Source organism: Mus caroli, unplaced genomic scaffold (assembly GCF_978045245.1).
Source record: "Mus caroli unplaced genomic scaffold, Mus_caroli_1 scaffold_11, whole genome shotgun sequence".
Lineage (NCBI taxonomy): Eukaryota > Metazoa > Chordata > Mammalia > Rodentia > Muridae > Mus > Mus caroli.
In genome coordinates, this window is record NW_028227266.1 from 100,821,735 (window position 1) to 100,843,945 (window position 22,211).

The following is a 22,211-nucleotide window of genomic DNA, read 5'->3' on the forward strand; positions in this document are numbered from 1 at the left end:
TTGTGTTCTTTTAGTGTCTGTATAACATCCGTCCAGGATCTTCTGGCTTTCATAGTCTCTGGTGAAAAATCTGGTGTAATTCTGATAGGCTTGCCTTTATATGTTACTTGGCCTTTTTCTCTTACTGCTTTTAGTATTCTATCTTTATTTAGAGCATTTGTTGCTCTGATTATTATGTGTCGGGAGGTATTTCTTTTCTGGTCCAGTCTATTTGGAGTTCTGTAGGCTTCTTGTATGTTCATGGGCATCTCTTTCTTTAGATTTGGGAAGTTTTCTTCTATAATTTTGTTGAAGATGTTTGCTGGTCCTTTGAGTTGAAAATCTTCATTCTCATCCACTCCTATTATCCGTAGGTTTGGTCTTCTCATTGTGTCCTGTATTTCTTGGATGTTTTGAGTTAGGATCTTTCTGCATTTTACATTTTCCTTGATTGTTGTGCCGATGTTCTCTATGGAATCTTCTGCACCTGAGATTCTCTCTTCCATCTCTTGTATTCTGTTGCTGATGCTCGTATCTATGGTTCCAGATTTCTTTCCTAGGGTTTCTATCTCCAGTGTTGCCTCATTTGGGGTTTTCTTTATTGTGTCTACTTCCCTTTTTAGGTCTAGTATGGTTTTGTTCATTTCCATCATCTGTTTGGATGTGTTTTCCTGTTTTTCTGTAAGGACTTCTACCTGTTTGATTATGTTATCGTGTTTTTCTTTAAGGATTTGTAACTCTTTAGCAGTGTTCTCCTGCAATTCTTTAAGGGATTTTTGTGCTGTCTCTTTATTGTCTTCTGCCTGTTTAGCAGTGTTCTCCTGCATTTCTTTAAGTGTGTTATTAAAGTCCTTCTTGAAGTTCTCTATCATCATCAGGAGATATGCTTTTAAATCCGTGTCTAGCTTTTCCGGTGTGTTGGGGTGCCCTGGACTGGGCGAAGTGGGGGTGCTGGGTTCTGATGATGGTGAGTGGTCTTGGTTTCTGTTAGTAAGATTATTACGTTTACCTTTCGCCATCTGGTAATCTCTGGGGTTAGTTGTTATCGTTGTCACTGTTTAAAGATTGGAGCAGAAGCTGTGTTCCACTCACCAGCAGTCTCTAAATCCTGCGGAGGGGGTCGTGGGTAGCTGACGGTACCCCGGTGCTGGTCCAGCCGGAAGAGGCCTGTGGTCCTACACAGGCCGTTTTTCTGCTTCCCTAACTAATGCAGTCTCTGGTCCCGCGTGCAATTGGATTGGAGCAGAAGCTGTGTTCCACTCTCCAGAAGTCTTAAGATCCTGTGGTGGGTGTTGTGGGTAGCTGGTGAGTGTCAGCCGACCCTGCGCCCCAGCTGCCCCGGTGCTTTTCTGACCGGAAGAGGGTTGTGGCCCTATGTAGGCCGGATTTCTCTCTCCCCAACCAGAGCAGTCTCAGGTCCCGCGTGATTGGACTGGAACGGAAGCTGTGTTCCACTCACCAGCAGTCCCAAAATCCTGCGGCGGGGGTCGTGGGTAGCTGGCGGGTGTCAGGCAACCCTGCGCTCCCGCTACCCCGGCGCTGATCCGGCAGGATGAGGCCTGTGGACCTACTCAGGCCAGTTTCTGCTTCCCTAACTAATGCAGTCTCAGGTCCCGCGCAATTGGATTGGAGCAGAAGCTGTGTTCCACTCACCAGCAGTCCCAAAATCCTGCGGCGGGGGTCGTGGGTAGCTGGCGGGTGTCAGGCAACCCTGCGCTCCCGCTACCCCGGCGCTGATCCGGCCGGATGAGGCCTGTGGCCCTACTCAGGCCGGTTTCTGCTTCCCTAACTAATGCAGTCTCAGGTCCCGCGTGATTGGATTGGAGCAGAAGCTGTGTTCCACTCACCAGCAGTCCCAAAATCCTGCGGCGGGGGTCGTGGGTAGCTGGCGGGTGTCAGGCAACCCTGTGCTCCCGCTACCCTGGCGCTGATCCAGCCGGAAGAGGCCTGTGTTCCTACTCAGGCCGGTTTCTGCTTCCCTAACTAATGCAGTCTCAGGTCCTGTGCATTTGGATTGGAGGAGAAGCTGTGCTCCACTCTCCAGAAGTCTTAAGATCCTGTGGCGGGTGTTGTGGGTAGCTGGCGAGTGTCAGCAGACCCTGCGCGCCAGCTGCCCTGGTGCTTTTCTGACCGGAAGAGGGTTGTGGCCCTATGTAGGCCGGATTTCTCTCTCCCCAACCAGAGCAGTCTCAGGTCCCGCGTGATTGGACTGGAACAGAAGCTGTGTTCCACTCACCAGCAGTCCCAAAATCCTGCGGCGGGGGTCGTGGGTAGCTGGCGGGTGTCAGGCAACCCTGCGCTCCCGCTACCCCGGCGCTGATCCGGCCGGATGAGGCCTGTGGCCCTACTCAGGCCGGTTTCTGCTTCCCTAACTAATGCAGTCTCAGGTCCCGCGCAATTGGATTGGAGCAGAAGCTGTGTTCCACTCACCAGCAGTCCCAAAATCCTGCAGCGGGGGTCGTGGGTAGCTGGCGGGTGTCAGGCAACCCTGCGCTCCCGCTACCCCGGCGCTGATCCAGCCGGATGAGGCCTGTGGCCCTACTCAGGCCGGTTTCTGCTTCCCTAACAAATGCAGTCTCAGGTCCCGCGCAATTGGATTGGAGCAGAAGCTGTGTTCCACTCACCAGCATTCCCAAAATCCTGCGGCGGGGGTCGTGGGTAGCTGGCGGGTGTCAGGCAACCCTGCGCTCCCGCTACCCTGGCGCTGATCCGGCTGGATCAGGATCATTATTTATATTAACAAAAATGGGATGGGCCTATGCCCACTCACATGGAGATGACCATACTGGGCGCGCATTGATTCAAGTGGATGATAAATCTGTAAGTCCGTACGTTAGGATAGACTTTGACAAGAGTAATGATGGTAGCTTGTGACTGAGACACAGCCACAACCAGGCTAGTGAAATGAAGGGTAGATTCTGAATCTGGATCCCTGGCAGTGTCAGCAGTCAACAACGGGGGTACAGTGAATCAATACCACTCTGACCAGTAATGGTGACCCAGAAAGGTTCCCAGCAGTAGACACTGGCCTTAGGCCCAGCAATGGCTCAGTCTCATACCTCACGGCTGAAACATGGATTTGGTGTTTGACTCATTTGGACTGGAATCTTGTGTCGAGTCAACCTGGATGGGGATCTAGGAAGTCATCTGGGACCCCCTTAAAGGGCTGGAGATCAAGATGATTCAGGCAGATTCAGAAAGGCAAGACGACATCAGCATCCTAGTCAAGCCAGAAGAGCTCTCCTGAATCACTGGATGCAAAGTGTCCTGATACCTTCTGTTCACTTATTATTGTCTTGGTTTTTGTTGCATAATGTAGGAGTCCAAAGCTCTCTTCTTGTTTTTCATCAAAAACAAAGCAAAAACCATTGACCAGGCACTGGAATGCATCCAACACTAATGGGGTGTTTTGCATGCATTTTTTTTTTTTTTTTAGTAAACATGATTTACAAAAAAAAAAAAATATGCTCATTGTTTTTAGAAAAGGAGCAAAACTATTGAGAAGTGTGGTCACCTACCTAAGACCTCTCAACGTTAACCATGGTTCATATCCCATCAACAGCAGGCATCTTACCAAAAAGCGGGGATGGGCTCTGACTGTATCAGATTCCGAGTGGGAGAAAATGAGTTCTGGGCCCCCAAGAGTTTCTCGTGCAGTGGGAAGGGAAGAGTATGCTGGGTAGCCCCTGCAGAATATTCCCTGTGAGAAGTGAAGCATCCTCTTCTCAAGGGATGCAGAGCCTGGCACAGGACAGAGGCAGAGATGCACACTCTTGACTGACAGCCCTCTCCTCTGGGATGAGGTGAAGCAGAAATGCATTCATCCTTTCCTCTGGAGACAAGAACCCGAAAACATCATATCGGGGTCTGCCAAGACTATAGAGGAACATTCATGTAAGGAAAGGGCCCACAAATTGCAGGAGAGACTGCTTTAGGCTGATTTTTTTAAAAAAGGAAAAAGAGTAAATTAAATAGATAATGTTACACCAACTCTCCTCCTATCTCTGGAACTTTACACTTAAATCAGAGCCTGAGTCTCAAAGGGAGAGTAAGGGTCTGCAGGAAAGCATAAGTCCAGCCAGCCAGCACACTGCTTCTCCTACAGTACAGTGGCCTTTGGAAACAGGCATCATGACTACTTAGATCTCTACAGAGGTAACTACAGAAGGGACTCAAAGACATGCGCTCTGTGATGGTCCCACTGCTCCAGACCCTGTCTCAAAAGTAAGATGGCGAGGTTGGGGATGTAGCACAGAGGTAAGAGTGCTTGGTATTGAACTGTGACCACCTGAATTTAAATCCCATCATCCACATAAAAAAGCCAGGGATGGTTGTCCATGCTTACAAACAAGCATTTAGGAGTGGAGGCAGAGACAACCGGATCCTAACACCTCACTATCTAGTCTGGCCGGCAATAAAGCAGAGAGTGACATAGGATGACACCCATTGTCTTTCCCTCTCTAGACTGTACAGACATGCAGAGGCATTCACACTCACACACTCACTCGTGTGCATACACCACACACACAAATATACACACACATACAAACCACCACACAACACATTATATCATACACATACATGTGTGTGAGTGTATATATATATAAACATGCACAAAAACATATATATATATATCTCACATACACATATACATATAAACCACTACACATATAACACAACATATATGCACACATATATATGCACAGAACACATATATACATAACACACATACACACACACACACACCACACACACACACGAAGTGATAGAAGAAGAAGCCTAAAGTCATCCTCTGACCTCCACACAGTATGCAATAGTGAGTGGACCTGTACATACACAAAACACCAAAACCAAAACCAAAACCAAAACCAAAACCAAAACCAAAACCAAAACCAAAACCAAAACCAAAACCAAAACCAAAAAAAAAAAAAAAAGACAAAAGATAACAACAACAACAAAACACAAAACACAAAAAGGAGGCAATGAGACATTCAGAAAGTTTCAGAAGAGTGGCGGGGGCTTGAGGATTGCAGGAAATGCTTTGTGTGAGGAGCTAGATTAAAATGGTATTTATCTAATGGAGCGGATTATGGAGAAAAAAAAAAGGTTTCCTTAAGCATGAAATCTACTGAACATAAACATTGGTCCTCAATGATCAACCAAAGGTCAACATAACATCACAGTGTGGGAGGAGGTCCCAACACAAGGCCTGGGAGTGTTCTCCTTCAATAATGCAAGGTGATGGGGGCTTGCAGCAGAAAAGGCCATCTAGCACCATGTCTGAGCTGTCCCTCAACACAAATATTTTTAAGAAGTTAAATAGGGAGAATCCTTTCTCAGGGTTATCAAAGGAAGAAAGCATTCATGGAGAAGTTTGGGAGGAAGACCCTATTGCTGCTGTTCCAGATGTTAGCAATCTGCTACCCTAAGTGATCTTACCACAAAACACTGATGCATGGTCACCAGGAGTGTTTGGCTATTAGCTTAGAAGTTCAAACTGTACAGGACTTCATAAGGGTTAGACCTACTCTGGTCAAGCAACTGTGAAAAGGAATTTCAGATTATAGAAGTGTAAAAGCACACTTACACAGGCGATGCTGACCCTTCTCAAAACAGAGCGACAGTTATAAATAGCTCAAAGCTTTCCACTGCATCCATATGTAAAAGCCATCTACCAAGCTGGTACAGGGTGTGAGCCCAGACCCGGGGTTCAGAAAGTCTCTTACCCCCAGCTCTTGTGGGTGTATGACCTTGTGTGGCTTTTCCTCAAGAAACAAACAAACAAACAAACAGAAAGCAGATTATCTCCTAGTCAAAACCAAAAGTGGAGGCTAAGAGATGGCTCAGAGATGGGTGAAGAGTTCGCTGTGCACACAAAAGGAGCTGAGTTCAATTCCCCAGAATGCCTGTAAAATCAGGCATAGCAGTGCACACCTGGAACACGAGTGCTAGTGGATACCAGTGGATCCCTAGCCAGTCACGTCAAAGTGATGAGCACCAGGTGGTACCATGAGAGATCGTATCTCAAAACCTAAGGTGGAAGATACTGATGCTGACCTCTGGCCTTCATGTCAACATGCACACATATGTATGCACAGGTACCTGCATGCACATAAAACTTGTTAAAGTGAAAACCAAATGACTTTTCAAATGTACAACACAGATGCAGACATCGGTGTGACCTCTCATCATCAAACCCCTCTCTCTTGCAGTACAGTGAGGTATATGGAGATTCCTTCACTAAAGCCCTGGTCAGCAAAAAGTGAGCTAATTTGGAAGAGAGCAGCCTCCTCTGAGTTTGCTGACAACCCTATCTTAACAGACAAATGCGTAAGAAAAGATTGACTTTTGGAAATATTTAAAAGCATCTCCAATGCACAGCATCCAAACAGCAAGTAGTTTCCAACTGATAATGTGCCCTGTCCTAGTCTTGATAGCATAGGGAACCTTCGGACCCTATCTGCTCTAAGAGTCCCTCCCTGTAGGCAGCCTCCATGGACTGGGAACCCGAGGAGTGAGGCCCATCCCCCATCCTCTGAACCCTCCATATGTGCTCCCAGCTCTACTGACTCATGGACCACCAACTTCCCATTCTGTTCTCTGCCAAAGCTCACTCTCATCTCCAGCTAATGCTGTGCATCTTGAGACTGCACACTGTTCTGACCAGCTCAGTAAAAACTACATGGAAAAACATGCCAGAGCAGGGGTGGTTACTCTGTGGACCAGTGAGACCTGGGACTACCCCAGCATACATACAATTCACACACTCACTCTCATACAAATCCACTCACACAGAGACACTCCTATCTACACAAAGGTACACTCGCATACTCACACACTTACATGCTCTCATACAATTTCATTGACATACACACACACACACACATTCCCCTGAAAATAATCTACTACTACATAGGCACATATACTCCCAGCCCCAATCCTCCTATGCAATCACACATTCCATATTCACATACATCCATACTTGCATGTAGGCACACACACACAGTCATAGGCATACAGGCACACACACAGTACTCATGCACACATTCATATAAACTCTCACACAACCATACATGCATAGCCATACTTACAGACAAGTACACACAGGTATACTTTCATCAACATATACATACACATAGTCACACATTTACACAGGCACATACATATATAATTATATACAAGTTATACTTTCATACACAGTTATTCATACTTGTACACACATATATATGTATATATATAATACACACACACACACACACACACACATATATATATATATATATATATATACACACACACATACATACACACACACATACTTACACAGGTACACTCCTCCATGAATATACATGGGTATACACAGTCATTTGCATATGCATGGCCATTACACATTCAGGCACACTCACATAAGCCTATCCACACAGTGTGCACACATATGCACAGTCATAAAAAGTACACATTCAGAAGCACACCTACACTCACACATAGGCGGGTAAAGGTGTGTGCATGCACACTCAGGCATGTACACAGGAACACTAGCCCCTTAAATATGAAACATAAACCAAGAGAAAAGAATGGGGAGGCGGGTGTTCTTGAATCTTCAAGTGGAAACACAGCAGTAGACTGCCACCACCCTCCCTGTGAGCTTCCCCAGCATTGATCTCAGAGCCCGCAACCCCCATGCCCCCCACCCCCAGCTCTCCTGGACAGGGTGGCACTGACTAATTGAGGCCTGAGTTTTCATCCTGTGGTGTGAGTTCCATCTTAACTAATTGTTGCAAGGAGGAAGTGCCATGTCCCCGAAGGCTACATAGCCTATCCCTTCTCACAGAACTGGAGCCTGATTCATAGCCCCTAACCCCTGCCACTCAGCTCTCCTGCCTCTCTATGGGTCAAAAGGAAGATCAGGCGACAGCCTCCAGGGAGACTTACAGGCTTGGCTGCCCTTGGACCTTCTCTCCATAGTCACCTTGAAAGCCCCGGTACATTCTATTTCTCCATCCCAAGCTGCCAAGGGACACCTCAGTACACTTGAAGAAGGAATAAAGGAGACAGGACAAGCTCCAGCTTGCCTCTGTGATCCATCAAAATTTCTCCCGTGTGGGTGACAGAAAGAAGGGTTTTTGCGGTCAGAAATGTAACAAGGTAATTATTTTCACACCAGTCCTTCTGCATGGTTTTTCACAGACAGCAATTTTATAAGGCATAATTATCTATTTTCGTTTGCTTCATAAATTCCTCCTTTTCCATTCCATCCCCCAGTAAACTAGAAATTATTTAAAACGAAGCCATGCAACCCGATGCTTGGTTTCACTTGGCTGTACCCTTCCTCCTCTCTTCCTGTCTGCTCCCTCTGGCTGCCCCTGCCATGGTCCCCTTACCATCTCATCTCGACCTTCTCTTGTCATTTTGAGGAGTCAGGGCATCCCAGCTCCCTCAGAACTGAAGGCTGAGCGAGGTGAGGTGGCACACACACCTGCAGTCTCAGCAGTCGAGAGGCAGCAGCAATAGGATTGAGAACTGAAGGTCATGCTTAGCTAAATAGGGAGTTCAAGGCCAGCCTAGGTAACATGAGACCCCACCACCACACCACCATTATTAAAGAACTGACTTCCTGCTGTGTGGGCCATCACTCCTGCTGTGCTTCTGGCTCCAACAACCCTTAGTGACATAGCTGGGTAGGCACGCGTGCTTTACCTATGCCGTTTCCTCCCCACTGCATGCCTAACATTAGGAGGTCAACTGTTCCCTTGTCACCAGGAGTTTTCAGGCCATGGTTGACCATGTGGTTTATGGGCAGCCATTGGTTTCTTCTCAGGACTGAACTGAAACTTGCCACTGCCACCCCCCACTCCAAACACATCATTTTTACTCTCAGATCTCCAACATCCTCTTTTGCTGGAAACTTCACTATCTTCTACACACTTCACATTTTCCAGGGAGAAAACTAAAGCAAGTTCTAACATCGATTGAGAGTTTACTATGAACCAGGCACGGGGCCAAAGATGCTGTGATGTGATTTTGCTTAATCCTCATAACAACGCAGAGAGCCACAGAGCAGAATGGGAGTGTGAGAAGGAACGGGGACGGGGACAGGGGAGAGTGAGAAAATGAGGTCAAGGTCACAGAGAAGGTAGGAGAGGGTCGAGATGCAAACGAAGTGCCTTAGTCCATCTTTTAAGTCCATCTTTGAAACACAGTGTGCAAAGGCTGCATCTGTCTGCTTCCTCAGGACCCTCTCAAAACTAGGACATCTTAGCCACTCCAGGACTCCCAGAGTCCTGATGCCTCCAGGCAGTGCACCAGGTGGGAAGCAGGAGAAAGCTGAGATGCTGTGAAGATGTATTTAGACTTTGTTCTCTATTGGCTTCTTTTGGTGTGGTAGCTCCAGGCTTCACTCGCTCATGTATCCAGCCCCCTTTGTGATATTCTTCAAGATATGCTGGGAACGCTGCCTTTCACAGTCTTGTGCACTGCTTGGGTACCTTAGTCAAATAGGAGCTGGGGCTTATGAGAACCTCAGTTTATTTAGTTGACTGTTCGGGAGCACAAGTTCAAACACCCGGGGCTTCTGATTAGCATCCAAAGCTGAGGAGTAGCCTTGTAAGGTCAGGCATTTGTTGTAGGTGGATAGGTAGATGGCTGGAAACCACAGATGGATTAACGACTATGTCGTTGGTACCCACCAAGGCAGGATTACTTATTTGCTGGTGGAGAGAAATGCCCAAACCTTTACGGGCTCCAGAAACCTTCAGTGTTGTGTGTGTTGTAGAGGCAGAAAAAAAAATCATATGGTTGGTTGTTGTCTCCTAGAGTCATGATGGAGGTGCAGAAACTATATTCAAAGCCCCGAATTGGCTCCTCAGCACCTTTCTAGACCTCCCTCCGTGCTGGTGGGACAACAATGTCCGTGATCCCTCCTTAGTCTCCCCTTCTGTCTCAGGCCCTTAATGAAAATGATCCTCTGGACCCCCCTCATAAATCATGAAGTACAGTGTCCAGATCACCAGACTTCCTTTGAGGCTTCACTGTCTGAAAGAGAAAGGTGGTCGGTTGAAGCTCACCTTTAACTGTTCCCCCAAGCTCCCACCTCATCCTGTGCATGCTTTAAGTTAGGAGGATGAAGACACCTGGGAGTGTATGGGAAAGTATTGGGCCAGAGGTCACCAAGGAGCCATTGGCCAGGTCCTCAAATGCCAGAGATAAGCATGTAGCCCTGGGCAGAAGAAGATAACAACAAAGGAGGAAAAAGAAATCAAGGAAGGAAGGAAGGAAGGAAGGAAGGAAGGAAGGAAGGAAGGAAGGAAGGAAGGAAGGAAGGAAGGAAGGAAGGGGAAATAGGCCAGAAGAAGCCATATGAATCCAGACTCTATAGGAACAGTTTCTTCTGCCTATGTCCCTAAGGTCAGTGGATTGCACATTGTCCCTTTAAACCTACCTTAGGATATGCCCATATCCCACTGAATTCACTGATAAGCGTCAAAGACAGGCTGAACAGGCAAGGCTTCCAGGGCCTCTCAGACATCAAGGTCATTTCTAGCTTTCCTAGTAGATTAAAAAGAAAATACACCCCACTCCCCCACACATATATAGCAGAAGTGCAGCTTGATCTTCATGCAGGTCCCCCAACAACTGGAGAAGGGGCTGCCCCTGAATTTGTTGCCTGCCTGTGGATCCTGTTCCCCTAACTGAGTCATCTTGTCTAGCCTCAGTGAGAGAAGATGAGCCTAGTCCTGAAGTGACCGATGTATGTGTGTGGGGAGGGGGTTGACACCCAGGGGGCTCCCCCCTTCTCACAGGAGAAGTGAAGAGGAGAGTGGGGGAGAAATTGAGAGAGGGGAGGACTGAGAGGAGACAGGGGGCTGATAGTGGGATGAAAGTGAATAGGTTAATCACTCAAGCATGTTATCTGTCTCTGTGTGTGCAGCTGTGTGTGTGTGTGTGTGTGTGTGTGTGTGTGTGTGCCAAAACACACTCACTAGGTTATGCTGGCTGGCCACTGAGCTCTGCCTGCCTCCAGCACTGAGATTGTGAGTGTGTAGCACCATATCCAGTTTTATTCTGTGAATTCTAGGATTAGACTCAGGTCATCAATGTTTTACCAACCAAGCTCTCATCCCAGGCCTACAGAAACATTTTAACATTACAAAAATACAGCATATACATGATGCCCCAAAAGATTAACAGGATTCATTAGAAATATTTGGTTTTCCCCAGGCCCAATGGTGCAGGACTGTGATCCTGGCTACTAAGAAGGCTGAGGCAAGAGGCTTCCTTTGGCAACATAATGAGGCATATGTTTAAAAAAATAATAATAAAATAAAATAAAATAAAAGGGCAGATCAGGGAGCATGGTCGGAGATGATAGTTGAGATGTAATATGTTTGTCTAGTAAGAAAAAGACCATAGGCTCTATCCTTAGTACTGAAAACATATCAATAATCCTTGTAATAGAGGTGCTGTAGCCATGCAAAGGGCATGTTTTATATTTATAAAGTTTTTATAAATATATTTATAAAATGTTTTATAGAAGGGAGTAGACTGCTGACATGTCACTTGAACACAATACAAAGGCCAGAAGCTAGACCGGAGGCCTTGGCTGGCTCTTGGACTCTCCTGTGTGCTCTGTGTCCTGGTTCACAGCACCATGGTGTGACAGATGCTCACTACTCCATACATTTATAAATATAGATCTCCTGCATCTTCAATGCTCGGGCAGTCCACAGTTGCTTCCTGACAGGACAAAGCCTTCATTTTACAAGGTGAACCAGCTCTCCCAGCCCCAGGCCTCCAACAGCCCCTCAGGCTGGGCTCAGCCCCCCTGCACACTTGTCTCAATAGACTGACTTGCTGGACTAGTTAGGAGCCCCAAGGCCACAGTGCAGGGCTGCATCTTTCCTCAACAGCTCTATAGATTCTCCTTGAATCTGAAAAATTATTTACTGTGGTGATGTGCCGTGCCTTTTTAAGAGAACAGATGGCACCTCCAATTAGAATGCTTTTAAAGGAAACCCTAATGAGAATATAAAAGCCAACAAATTGACTTTTTCATACAGTACTTCTCTGGCACACAATAAATCAAATATATAATGAGGCTTGGGGAAATAGTAGCTTTATTTATACATGTTTTGCCTAGCATTGTGTTGTACCCATGTCCTGCTCCCTCAGTCTCCCCACCAAGTGCTTGCCCCTCCTCCAGGATAAGGGACAATGAACCTAGGAGCTGTTCTTGATCCTGCCTGCCATGGTCAGTGTGCTTTGATTTAGCAGTTTCTAGTCGGATCCTTCCCTCTCTAGTCTATAGGCACAAGAAAAAGATATGTGTAAAGGGGCATTAGCCACGGTGGCACACTCCCTTCCCATCAAGATTAGAAAGGTACAGTATAGTGGAACCCCATTGGTGAGTAGTCCAGAGCTAGCTGAACCAGAGGTGGGAGGGGAAAACCTGTGTATTCTAACTTAAAGCTGGTCTTGGGATATGGGGTAGTATGGAGTGAGGAGTTTCCATGCTCAATTCAGAGGCATTGGAATATTCATATTTCCCCCAACAACTGATATTATAGGTCTATCACATAGGAGGGCTGGAAGACTAATACTGGTAAATAAATGCCAGAAAATACAAACACATGGGCATTTTGGGCCTCTAGCCATTGGACTGACTTCTTCCAGGTAACCTTATCATGAGGCTGGGTGAGTTGACAATTTTCCCCTTGAAGTGGGAAGCTAGGGGCCTGTATATGGATGAGTTGATCTGCAGATGGAGACTGGCCAGGGGGAAGAGCCAAAGTGCACAGAAGTACAAGGGCCAGTCTGGGTGGATACCTTTGCCTGCTGTGCAGGCTGGTGTTTGGTCTGGGCACCTGGGTAGTGATTTAGCATCTTTAATGGAATCTAAAGTGTATTCAATATTGCTTTTAAGGCTCGTGGAAGGCTGCCATCCAAGAGGCCCTTAGAAATCATAAGAGGAGACAACACCACAGAAAGACGAGGACTCTGGGCAGCAAGGGAGGAATCATTCCTGTCAATCTCCGCCCACCTGAAAAGGAAGGCCATGAAAATCAGTTTACAAGACGATGAGCTTTTCCTCAGCTCAAATCTATAACCATCGATTCAGCGTGGGACCTTGATCTAGAAGATGCTTTCATTTCTCCTCTGCACCCAGCAAAGGTTATATAAGCTACAAGGCCAGGACTGAGAAACTCTTCTACCCACACCAAATTGTGTGTATGAAATATGCCTCTGTTGTCCTCCTCCCTGGACTGAGAGGGAACTGGCTATGGGACAGTGCGTGCTCACAGTGCCACACCAGAGCACCTAGTGCAGAAACAAGTTCTAGTCTGGTTACAGGCTAACCTGCAGTATTGATCCCAGAATGCAATGGGAATACTGAGAGGAGAGAGCATCCCTGCTTCAGGGCTTTAACATTTAGAGAAGGAAAAGTTGTATAAAGTGCTGCTCAGGGACAGCCATGTTCTTGCCTTCCATTCTTATGGGAAGGAAGACCAGGAGGAAATTACCCTTTTCCCTTCCCGGAGAGTACAGATGTTCCCCTGCTTTCAGAAGAATGGCTGCTTTTCTTTCCACCTCTGATAATGGAGGAGGGACTATAGCTGATGCCTTAACCCTCAGACTCTAGAATTTGGGACACTCAGATGGGCATTGTAGTCGGGCTCCTGATCTTGTCATCTGGCAGGAGATCAGATGTTAGACACTTACAAGGAACACAAGAGATAAATATAGACATTTGATACACAAGGACTTTCATTTAGTAGCTAAGGCAATTACAGAGTGAATTGGCAGTAAATAAAACTATGAGAACTTCAAGGAAAGCAAATATAGGGCAGATGCACTGACGAATGATTTTTTCAACTGCGGGGACCAGAAGGGAGGGGTATCTTGGAGGAGGGAACTGCAAGAATTACCAGTTACTACAATGTATGAGTAGATCTTGATTTTGCACACAAACAACTCTTTAGATGGGCAGTTTTAAAATCTAGTGGACAGACGTTGCCCTGGGTGTGTGTGAGAGGAGGCCTCCCATCTGGAAAGAGAGGCATGAAAGAAGATAATCTTAACCAACAGTTTGATGCTGAGAACAGAGACCTCTCTTTCAGCACCACGGCCAGCGCCCCACTTAGTATTTCCCTGAGAGGGTGTGATCTGGTTTCTCCCCTGCTCCAGGTCCACCATTTGCACAGTCAAAGAACCAGACTGCCCAACCCACAGCCCTTACTAGACACTTACTAGTACACGCCACTTCTGGGGGATCAAAGTCTGCTCGGTAATAACCAGTCCGGCAGGTGCAGATGGGAGACGCCTCTGAAGGGGAGCGACTGTTGGAGGGGCAGTGGGAGCAGCCTTCAGCTTCCTGGCTGGCCTTGAAGGTCCCCGCAGGACAGGCTACAACACAAAGATCATGTGAGAGTTAATACAAGAATGGTAACCAGACCCCCTCCCCTGGAAATAGAAAATGAAGGTTGCCACCCTAAAACAAAAGGAGGCCGAGTTCCCGTTCACACCAAGATTCACAGAGTGAGCAACTCAGAAGGAGAGAATCCCGATTAATATTTCAGTTCTTCAAACATCTTGACAATGGCCCTTCTCATTTGAAAAATGTGAAAAGTGATTTTTTTCCACTATCAGGCTTGTCAACAGATTTTATTGGTAAGGTGAATCTAATTGTGTGGCTGGGCCCTTGCTAGACAAATGTCTATTCCTTGCTCCTACCTTAACAATCATGGCCTTTCCCTGAGCCCTTGATGAAGGAACATAGCCTACAGTCTCAGATAAAAAGGGGTCTTTGTTGGCAAGGACCAGACTTCTGATTCTTAAATGTCATAATGCAACAAACACAAGGAGCACCGAGATGTGCTCATTAGCACTCGCTTTGAATGATGGTTAAAGCACTAAAATTCACAGCAATTCTCTACTGAAAAATTAAAGTGATTTCAAGGTCACTGCCTTGAAAGCACCATTCTACCTTAATTGCATCTTGATATGCTTAAGAGGGCGGGACAAGAAAAAGATGGGGCTCTACAGGCAGCTTGGGTCACCTTTCATACATACACAATAGGAAAGCCTGGGAAGACCTGAGATAGCCTGGGGCTTACGCGGGGTGTGCTCACTTATGGGTACCTCATCTAATGTCTTGGAGAACTAGACTCTCAAGAGTCATGTCCTGAAATGTTTGTCTCCATAGTGTCCCACAAGCTGTGGCCATGTCTCATCTACTGAGACGGGTAATCTCATCCTTGTGGCCCCAGAACTATAATCCCGCCTGCCCTATTTCCCCAAGGGCTGTTCCTACCACACCATTCCTTGCTTCTTCCTATTCCCCTAAACCCAGCTCTGATTCGTCCTTCCTTGAGATTGGGTAAAACTTATTGCCCAGTCAACTTGTTTGGACTCCCTACGAACTTCAGTAATCCATTCAACAAATATTCCTGGTCCATCTTTTGAGATCCCGCCACAGGGGTTGCAAGCTGCCGTTGAGGAGATTTGGATCTACTGTGGCCACACTATTTGTCTTAGTTAGGATTTGTATTGCTGTGATAAAACACCATGACCAAAAGCAATTTGAGGAGGAAAGAGTTTATTTCACTCTCACTCTCTGTTCTATATCACAATGCATCATTAAAAGAAGGGAGAGCAGGAACTTACACAGGACAAAGACCCAGAGGCAGGAGCTAATGCAGGGATCCTGGAGGGGTGCTGCTTCCTGGCTTGCTCTCCATGGCTTTTTCAGTCTGCATTCTTATAGAACCCAGGACCACCAGCTCAAGGGTAGTCCCTATCACACTAGGCTACCCGCCCCCCTCCCATTCAATCACTATGAAAATGCTGTTCTGCTTTCTTATAGAACCCAGCCCCATCTACAGCCCCACCTTATAGAGACAGTTTCTCAATTGAAGCTCCCTCCTCTCTGAAGACTCTAGCTTGTGTCAAGTTGACATAAAACTAGCCAGGACACTATTATAGTATGGTGTGATTGTCGCCTGAACAGGGTTGTTGTAAAGGCTTCCACTTAGATGAAGACCATCTTCTCAAATACATTGTTCCCTCCCCAAAAGAGCGGTGGATTCTTTAATAATAGCAGTAATAGCAGTAGCCACCATCTGTTACCTCGCCTTAAGTGTTTTACGTACATTACTCTATGGGGTGGCTATTATTATCTCCATTTTGCTAATGAGGAAGTTAGGACATGGAAAGGTTAAAACATTCCCAAGATCACTTAGTGAGAGAGCTGATGGTGATGGTACACATGTAAGCTATTTTGAAAACATTTACCACTTCCCCGCCAAGACAAGAAGAGAGAATCATCTCTTACACTGAGATTCCTCCATCCGCTGCTCACTTGAGTGAGGAGACAGCCTAAAGTTACACTGGATGTGTCCTGGATGGGAGCCCATCACAGAGTGGAGGAGGGAAACTCTGTGAAATGGGAAATTCTGGAATGGTGTAACCCAATTGCATTTCATGGAATACAAATTCTTTAAGTTTTCTATGCCCATTATCTACAGGAAATATGGGCCTGAACATAAAGCATAAAGTTCATTGTTTACTGCAGAATGTCTCAGAACTTCAAGAAACAAGGTCTTGAATGCCAGTATTCTTTTTCTTTCCCTTTTTCTTTCCCCCAAGCAGGCCTCTGCTGCAGTGCATCCTCTGAGACTCACATTCCCTGGAACACACTGGGTACACTGCTGTTTCCCAACTGTTGGGCAAACAATAATTGCCGTTGTAACACACACCAGAAACAGGCCACTCACTGACCCATGTTCACACATTCAAAAGAAAACAAATGAAAATCTCTGCAGCAAGAAAAAAGAATAAGTTGGAAATTTTTCAAACAAAAGAGTCAATCAATAAAACTCCAAGCAGAAAGCATCAACTGTCATACATGGAGCAGTCTAAAATCTGGCTCACTTATCTGCCTTTCTGAGCCCGTTCACTTAGGAATCTCTTCCCCTTTTCCTCTCTCTACATGTTGGTCTTGTCTATTGAGTCTCTAGTATCCCTACCCTGCCAGGTTCTGCTGCTTCTACACATCAGAATGCCTTCCTGGGAAGGGGAGGGAAGCTGGTGACTACTCATGCATTCATATCCAGTCCCTGCCACGCTGTAATTTTCTTAATGTACTGGTCCAAGAAGAACAAAGTGTTTTCACTTTCTTCCCAGCACTTAAAAGCCACCTCACATTACATTTAATAAGTTAACAGCATAAACAGTCATCCTGATATCCACAAGTGGAAGTAGGGTTTGAAGACGCCTTTCTCTGAGATTTCTGATGAAGGAACAGGATGTCTCTGATCTGGACGACAGGATCTCCAAGGAGAGGAGCTAGAAGCCAAACTAATTCTTATTTATTGTCTGTGTATTCTCTCTCTCTCTCTCTGTCTCTGTCTCTCTCTGTGTGTGTGTGTGTGTGTGTGTGTGTGTGTGTGTGTGTGTGTGTGTGCACATGCATGTGCATATATGTGTTTGGATATTCATGTGCACACACATGCATGTGCAGGTCGAAGTCAAAACTGAGTATCTTCCTCAATCATGTCCACCTTGTTTTTTGACACAGACTGCTGAACATGGAGCTCACCGATTCTGTTAGGCTAGTCAGCCTATGAGCTCAGCAGTCCTCCTGCCTCTACATGTGTCCATATCACTGAGGTCACAGACATGTACCACTGCACCCTGCTTTTTTATTTATTTGGCAGGCTTTAGGCATCTGAGGTCAGGTGCTCACACTTACACAACAAGCACTTTTCTTACTAAGTTATCTCCCCAGAAGCCCACAAGCTGGACCTTAGAGAGAGGTCCAGAAACAGTTGGAGGAGAGAGGTCTGACTCTGTAGTCCCCAAGGAAGTGAGAACTGGACCACGGCTACTTGGCATCCTTGCTCTGACTTCTGCATTCTCTGATTCCCACCAAGGTAAGCATCTGTGATTGACAGTACCACTCAGAGCCTCAGTTTCTTCATTCTATAAAATATCTACCTATCTTGCTCACAGGTCAGCAGTATTTAATAAACCCACATATGTGACATGGCTTGCACTCCTGTGTACCATAGCAGGGTAGCTCCCCTCATCCCAGTTTACACACCCTTTTTGAAAGTCTAGTTTTCTTTGAAATAACTTTACAATTCAAAGTTGGAATAGATGTTTGGAACACCAAAGGCATTAAAGTCTTAGAAACAAATGGAAAAATGTGTTTCTGTTTAGACTGTTTCTGTCTACATAGTTGGAGAACCATTGTATTTATAAGATACATTTTACCTATAATTGTAACATAGTTGCATTCCATGTTTTAATATTTTAATGAAATCTGTGTCCAGACAGTCTTTAATTTGTAAGGACCACCTTTCTAAATTCGCACACTGAACTTGGAGACTGTAATGTGTAATCACGCCAGCACAATGTTTTCTCATATAGCTCATGCTTTAAATAACAGTTACAGTGGCAGGCTAGTCTGCAAAACCTTTTAAACTCATCTTGTATCAGATCCCACTAATCAGAAATAGATGCTGACACTGTTGTTTCTTACTAAGAAAAATAAGTAAGAAAAGCATACTTCCCTTGAGAAAAAAAATAGCTGTAATTAGAAGTGATAAGTGAGTATTTACGTCGATTTTGGCAAAGAACATATAGACCTATGGCTCAAAGAAATGAATGTGAAGGACTCGTTGTGCAAGTGGGAGGACCTAAGCTTGGAACCCCAGGACAGAATTGTAGCGCTCCTATGGTAGAATGGAAGGCAGAGACAGGAGAATTCCCGGGATCCCACAGGCCAGATAGCCTGCCATATGCAGTGGTAAACAGTAAGAAGCTCTGCTCTTAATGAAGGAGAAGTTGAGGACTAATAGTCTAGGCTACCCCATGACCCTCTGACTTCAACGTGAGTACCATAGCATGTGTGTGTGTGGCCCTCACATGAACATATGCATACATATCCACATACACCACACACACACACACACACACACACGTGAGAGAGAGAGAGAGAGAGAGAGAGAGAGAGAGAGAGAGAGAGAGAGAGAGGACTGATCTACAGAAACAATAACAGTTAAATATTGTTAGCCACATGCAAACACTTTTGAGGTAGATAACAGTTCTTTGACTTAATATTTCAAAATCTAGTTTTCTTTCCTTATAGAGGATTACGGTCCAGTCACCACTAGCATGATGCGCATCTCCATTCAGCCACTGTTTGCTGAGGACATACTGGAAGTCAGGGGACTCGCTAAGAGGAATAGCACTGTGTGTGCCAAAAGAGTTTCTGGCTTTTGGGGCTCCCTTTCTGATGGGATGAAGTAGGATAGAGCATCACTTCTAAAGCAGAGCTATGCTGATCAGGGCCCAGTCAGCCAGACACACACATTTTGGAAATCCAGCCTTGTAAGATGAGGCCCTGGTGAGGCATCTTCCTAGGAGGCAAGATTCAGAAAGGGAGGCCTAGTGATGAGACTCAGTCAGGAATGATACTTGCCTGGCATAGGTAATGCTGTCGGCCTGACCCCCAGCCCTGTGTAAACCAGACAGGGTGGTGCTTGTCTGTAATCTCAACACTTGGGAGGCCAAGGCAGGAGGACTAGAAGTTCAAAGTCATCCTCAGCTCAGAGACTACAGGAACTGTGTTTCCAACAACAATACAAAAAGATTCAGAAGTACGGATGATGACAGAGCTGGAGTCAAAGAGGTGGGAGATGTGGGCAGAAGACTTGGGCAAGGATCATTTGAGCAGGATTATAAGGGTGGGTGGGAAGCCACTCGGAATTGCCGGTGTATTTCTGGGATATAACAAGACTCCGCGATATGAGGCTGCATTTCTGACATAGGAGCAGACCACAGTTGTCTTTATTTCTTTAAAAATGGGGAGGTTTCTCTCCTTCATTGTAAGTGACCAGGTTCAGACAAAGGCTAAGATGGCAGAACAGAGGTGGGGGGTGGGCGTACACTTTCCATCCTCTCTCCTTCTTCCTGCCTTCAGCAGAGGGAGGGGAGGAGACCTGAGTGCTCCACTCCTAAGCACATACATACTTCCCATCCTCCAAGCAAAACACACATTTCCCTCCCCTTTAAGCAACACAAGGAGGCTGGCATGTGTCATCTCCAGCAGAAGGTCACCTTGGAATGCTACCCCCCTCCCCACTTCTCAGCACCTCAAAGCTGTAACAAATTACCTGCTGCTTACAATGCTCTCGAGAACGCCCCTCTCCTCCCGTCCCTGCACGAAGCCTTCCAGTGACACAGAATCCATCACCTACAGTACTATTACTTTATAAAGAAACAGATTAAGTGTCTCATAAACAGTGCAGTGATTGAGATAATGGAAAGCGCCTCTCGTCCCCCGTCTGCAGCATCAGGTTATGAAGCTTCTCCAAGCAGCCAGGAAGAGGAAATTAATAGAAGCAAGAGGGAATAACCACTTTTATGCAATTTCCTCAGGAGATAGTGGACCATCTAATCTTTATTGGAGCCCTTTAACCTGTCACTCACCACTCACCAGAGCCTCTTTAGCTCTCGCAATTTTTCCCGATATCTAAGGAAGATAAGACGGAAACCTCAAAATATTATTTGATAATTTCTTCCAAAGGTGGAGGGTGCCCCACTGCCTCTGTCCCCTCCTTTCTCAATGGAGGACTCAGAAAACATTTCTATGCAGCAGAAATGGAGGAGAGCTTAACTATTCTTGGTGCATCGTCCAGGAGGTCAGCTCTACTCGGCAGGAAGAGACTCTCTCTTTGCATTTTAAATGCGGTTTTTTCTCTCTACCACTGCCTTCTGTCCTTGCACTCTCTTTTTAATAATCTGATTACTTCTCTTGATCTAATTTTTTTTCCCCAAATGAGTTTGCAAAGGTTCATGCCAATGAATATTCATCTCCTGCTTAAGATCCAGCACCTCTTTCTCAAGGCAGGTCTAACACAGCAGCTGGTTCAGGGAGGTCTGCCTGCCTGGTGGGTTGACAATGCAGGAGCTGAGCACAGGAGCTCAGGAAGAAAGAGGTTCACAGCACATCAGTCCTAGCCCCTCCCCTATTACCTCTGTGGCTTCCTTGCACTGTACATGCATCTCTTTGCAGCTGTTCAGAACTGCAAGTTAGATGTGGAAGTGAGGGACACATGTGGCTCTGCATGGCTCCTCCCACACAGATCTTGTGGTTGGAGTTCCCCAGGGTTACACCAAGAATGCTGACTCCACCCATCCACCACCTATATACCTATTCATTCACCAATCAGTCCACTCACTCACGCATACATCAAACCACATACTCATCCATAAATAATTCTACCCATCCAATCCATCCACCCATCCATCCCCTTATCCACAATCAAGCTTCCTACTTAACCAGCCACTCATCCATCTATCTACCTACGTATCCATCTATCCATCCATCCATCCTTCCACTCATCCATCCATCTATCCACACAGCTATCATCCATCAATCCATCCATCCACCCACCCATCCATCTACCTACCAATCCATCCATTCTCTACCCACCCATCCATCAAATGATACACCCAAACAATGACTCATTTACCCACTCATCCCTCCACCCATCTACAGCAGTAGTTTGAATGCTCTCTAAAAATCTGACTCATGTTTGTGTTTCTCTTTCTTCCATGCATGGCACTTCCACATATTATGGCTGGTTAAAATGGATGCTCACTGAAGGCCTACTGCAATAATGCCCCAAAGATCAAAGCTACGACAATAACAACTGCAACAAATAATTCTGTATTGGAGGGAAGGAGTTGAGGGCAGTGCCATACAGTGGGGGTTCTTCCAGATTTTCTGGATGCTTATTTAGATGAAGATTTCAAAATAGTTAAAGCCTTTATTCAAAGATAAAGACTTCCAAAGAAAAAGCTGGAAAATGGGGTAAAGACTTGTCCATAGATATTCATCATAGTGTTCTTTCTAAGACAGAAGAAAGAAATGAAGATGGGGAAATGGAAGGAAAGAGGGGAGGAGGGAAGAAGGAAGGGAAAAGGATAAGGAAGAAGAGAAGGAGGGAAGGAGGGAAAGAAGGAGGGAAGGAAGGAAGGAAGGAAAGAAGGAAGTGAGGGAGGAGGAGGAGGAAAGGCAGGAAGGGAGGAGGGAAGGAAATTAGGAGGGCAGAAAGGGAGGTAGGAAAGAAGGAGGAAGGAAGGGTGGAGGGAAGGCAGGAAGGGAGGAGAGAAGTAAGGAGGAAAGAAAGGAAGGGAGGAAGGAAAGAAGGAAGGTGGGAAGGAAG

The 22,211-nt window shown here is 46.0% G+C and overlaps 1 protein-coding gene across 1 annotated transcript in view; it reads right to left on the reverse strand.

Annotated features, from left to right (window-relative positions):
- The window catches only part of Ephb1 (EPH receptor B1), a 442,703-nt gene that overhangs the window by 138,038 nt on the left and 282,454 nt on the right, over window positions 1-22,211 (reverse strand). The window contains exon 4 of the mRNA XM_021171331.3: window positions 14,224-14,379. Coding sequence (XP_021026990.1) covers window positions 14,224-14,379 — 156 coding nt within the window. The remainder of the gene's footprint in view (window positions 1-14,223; window positions 14,380-22,211) is intronic.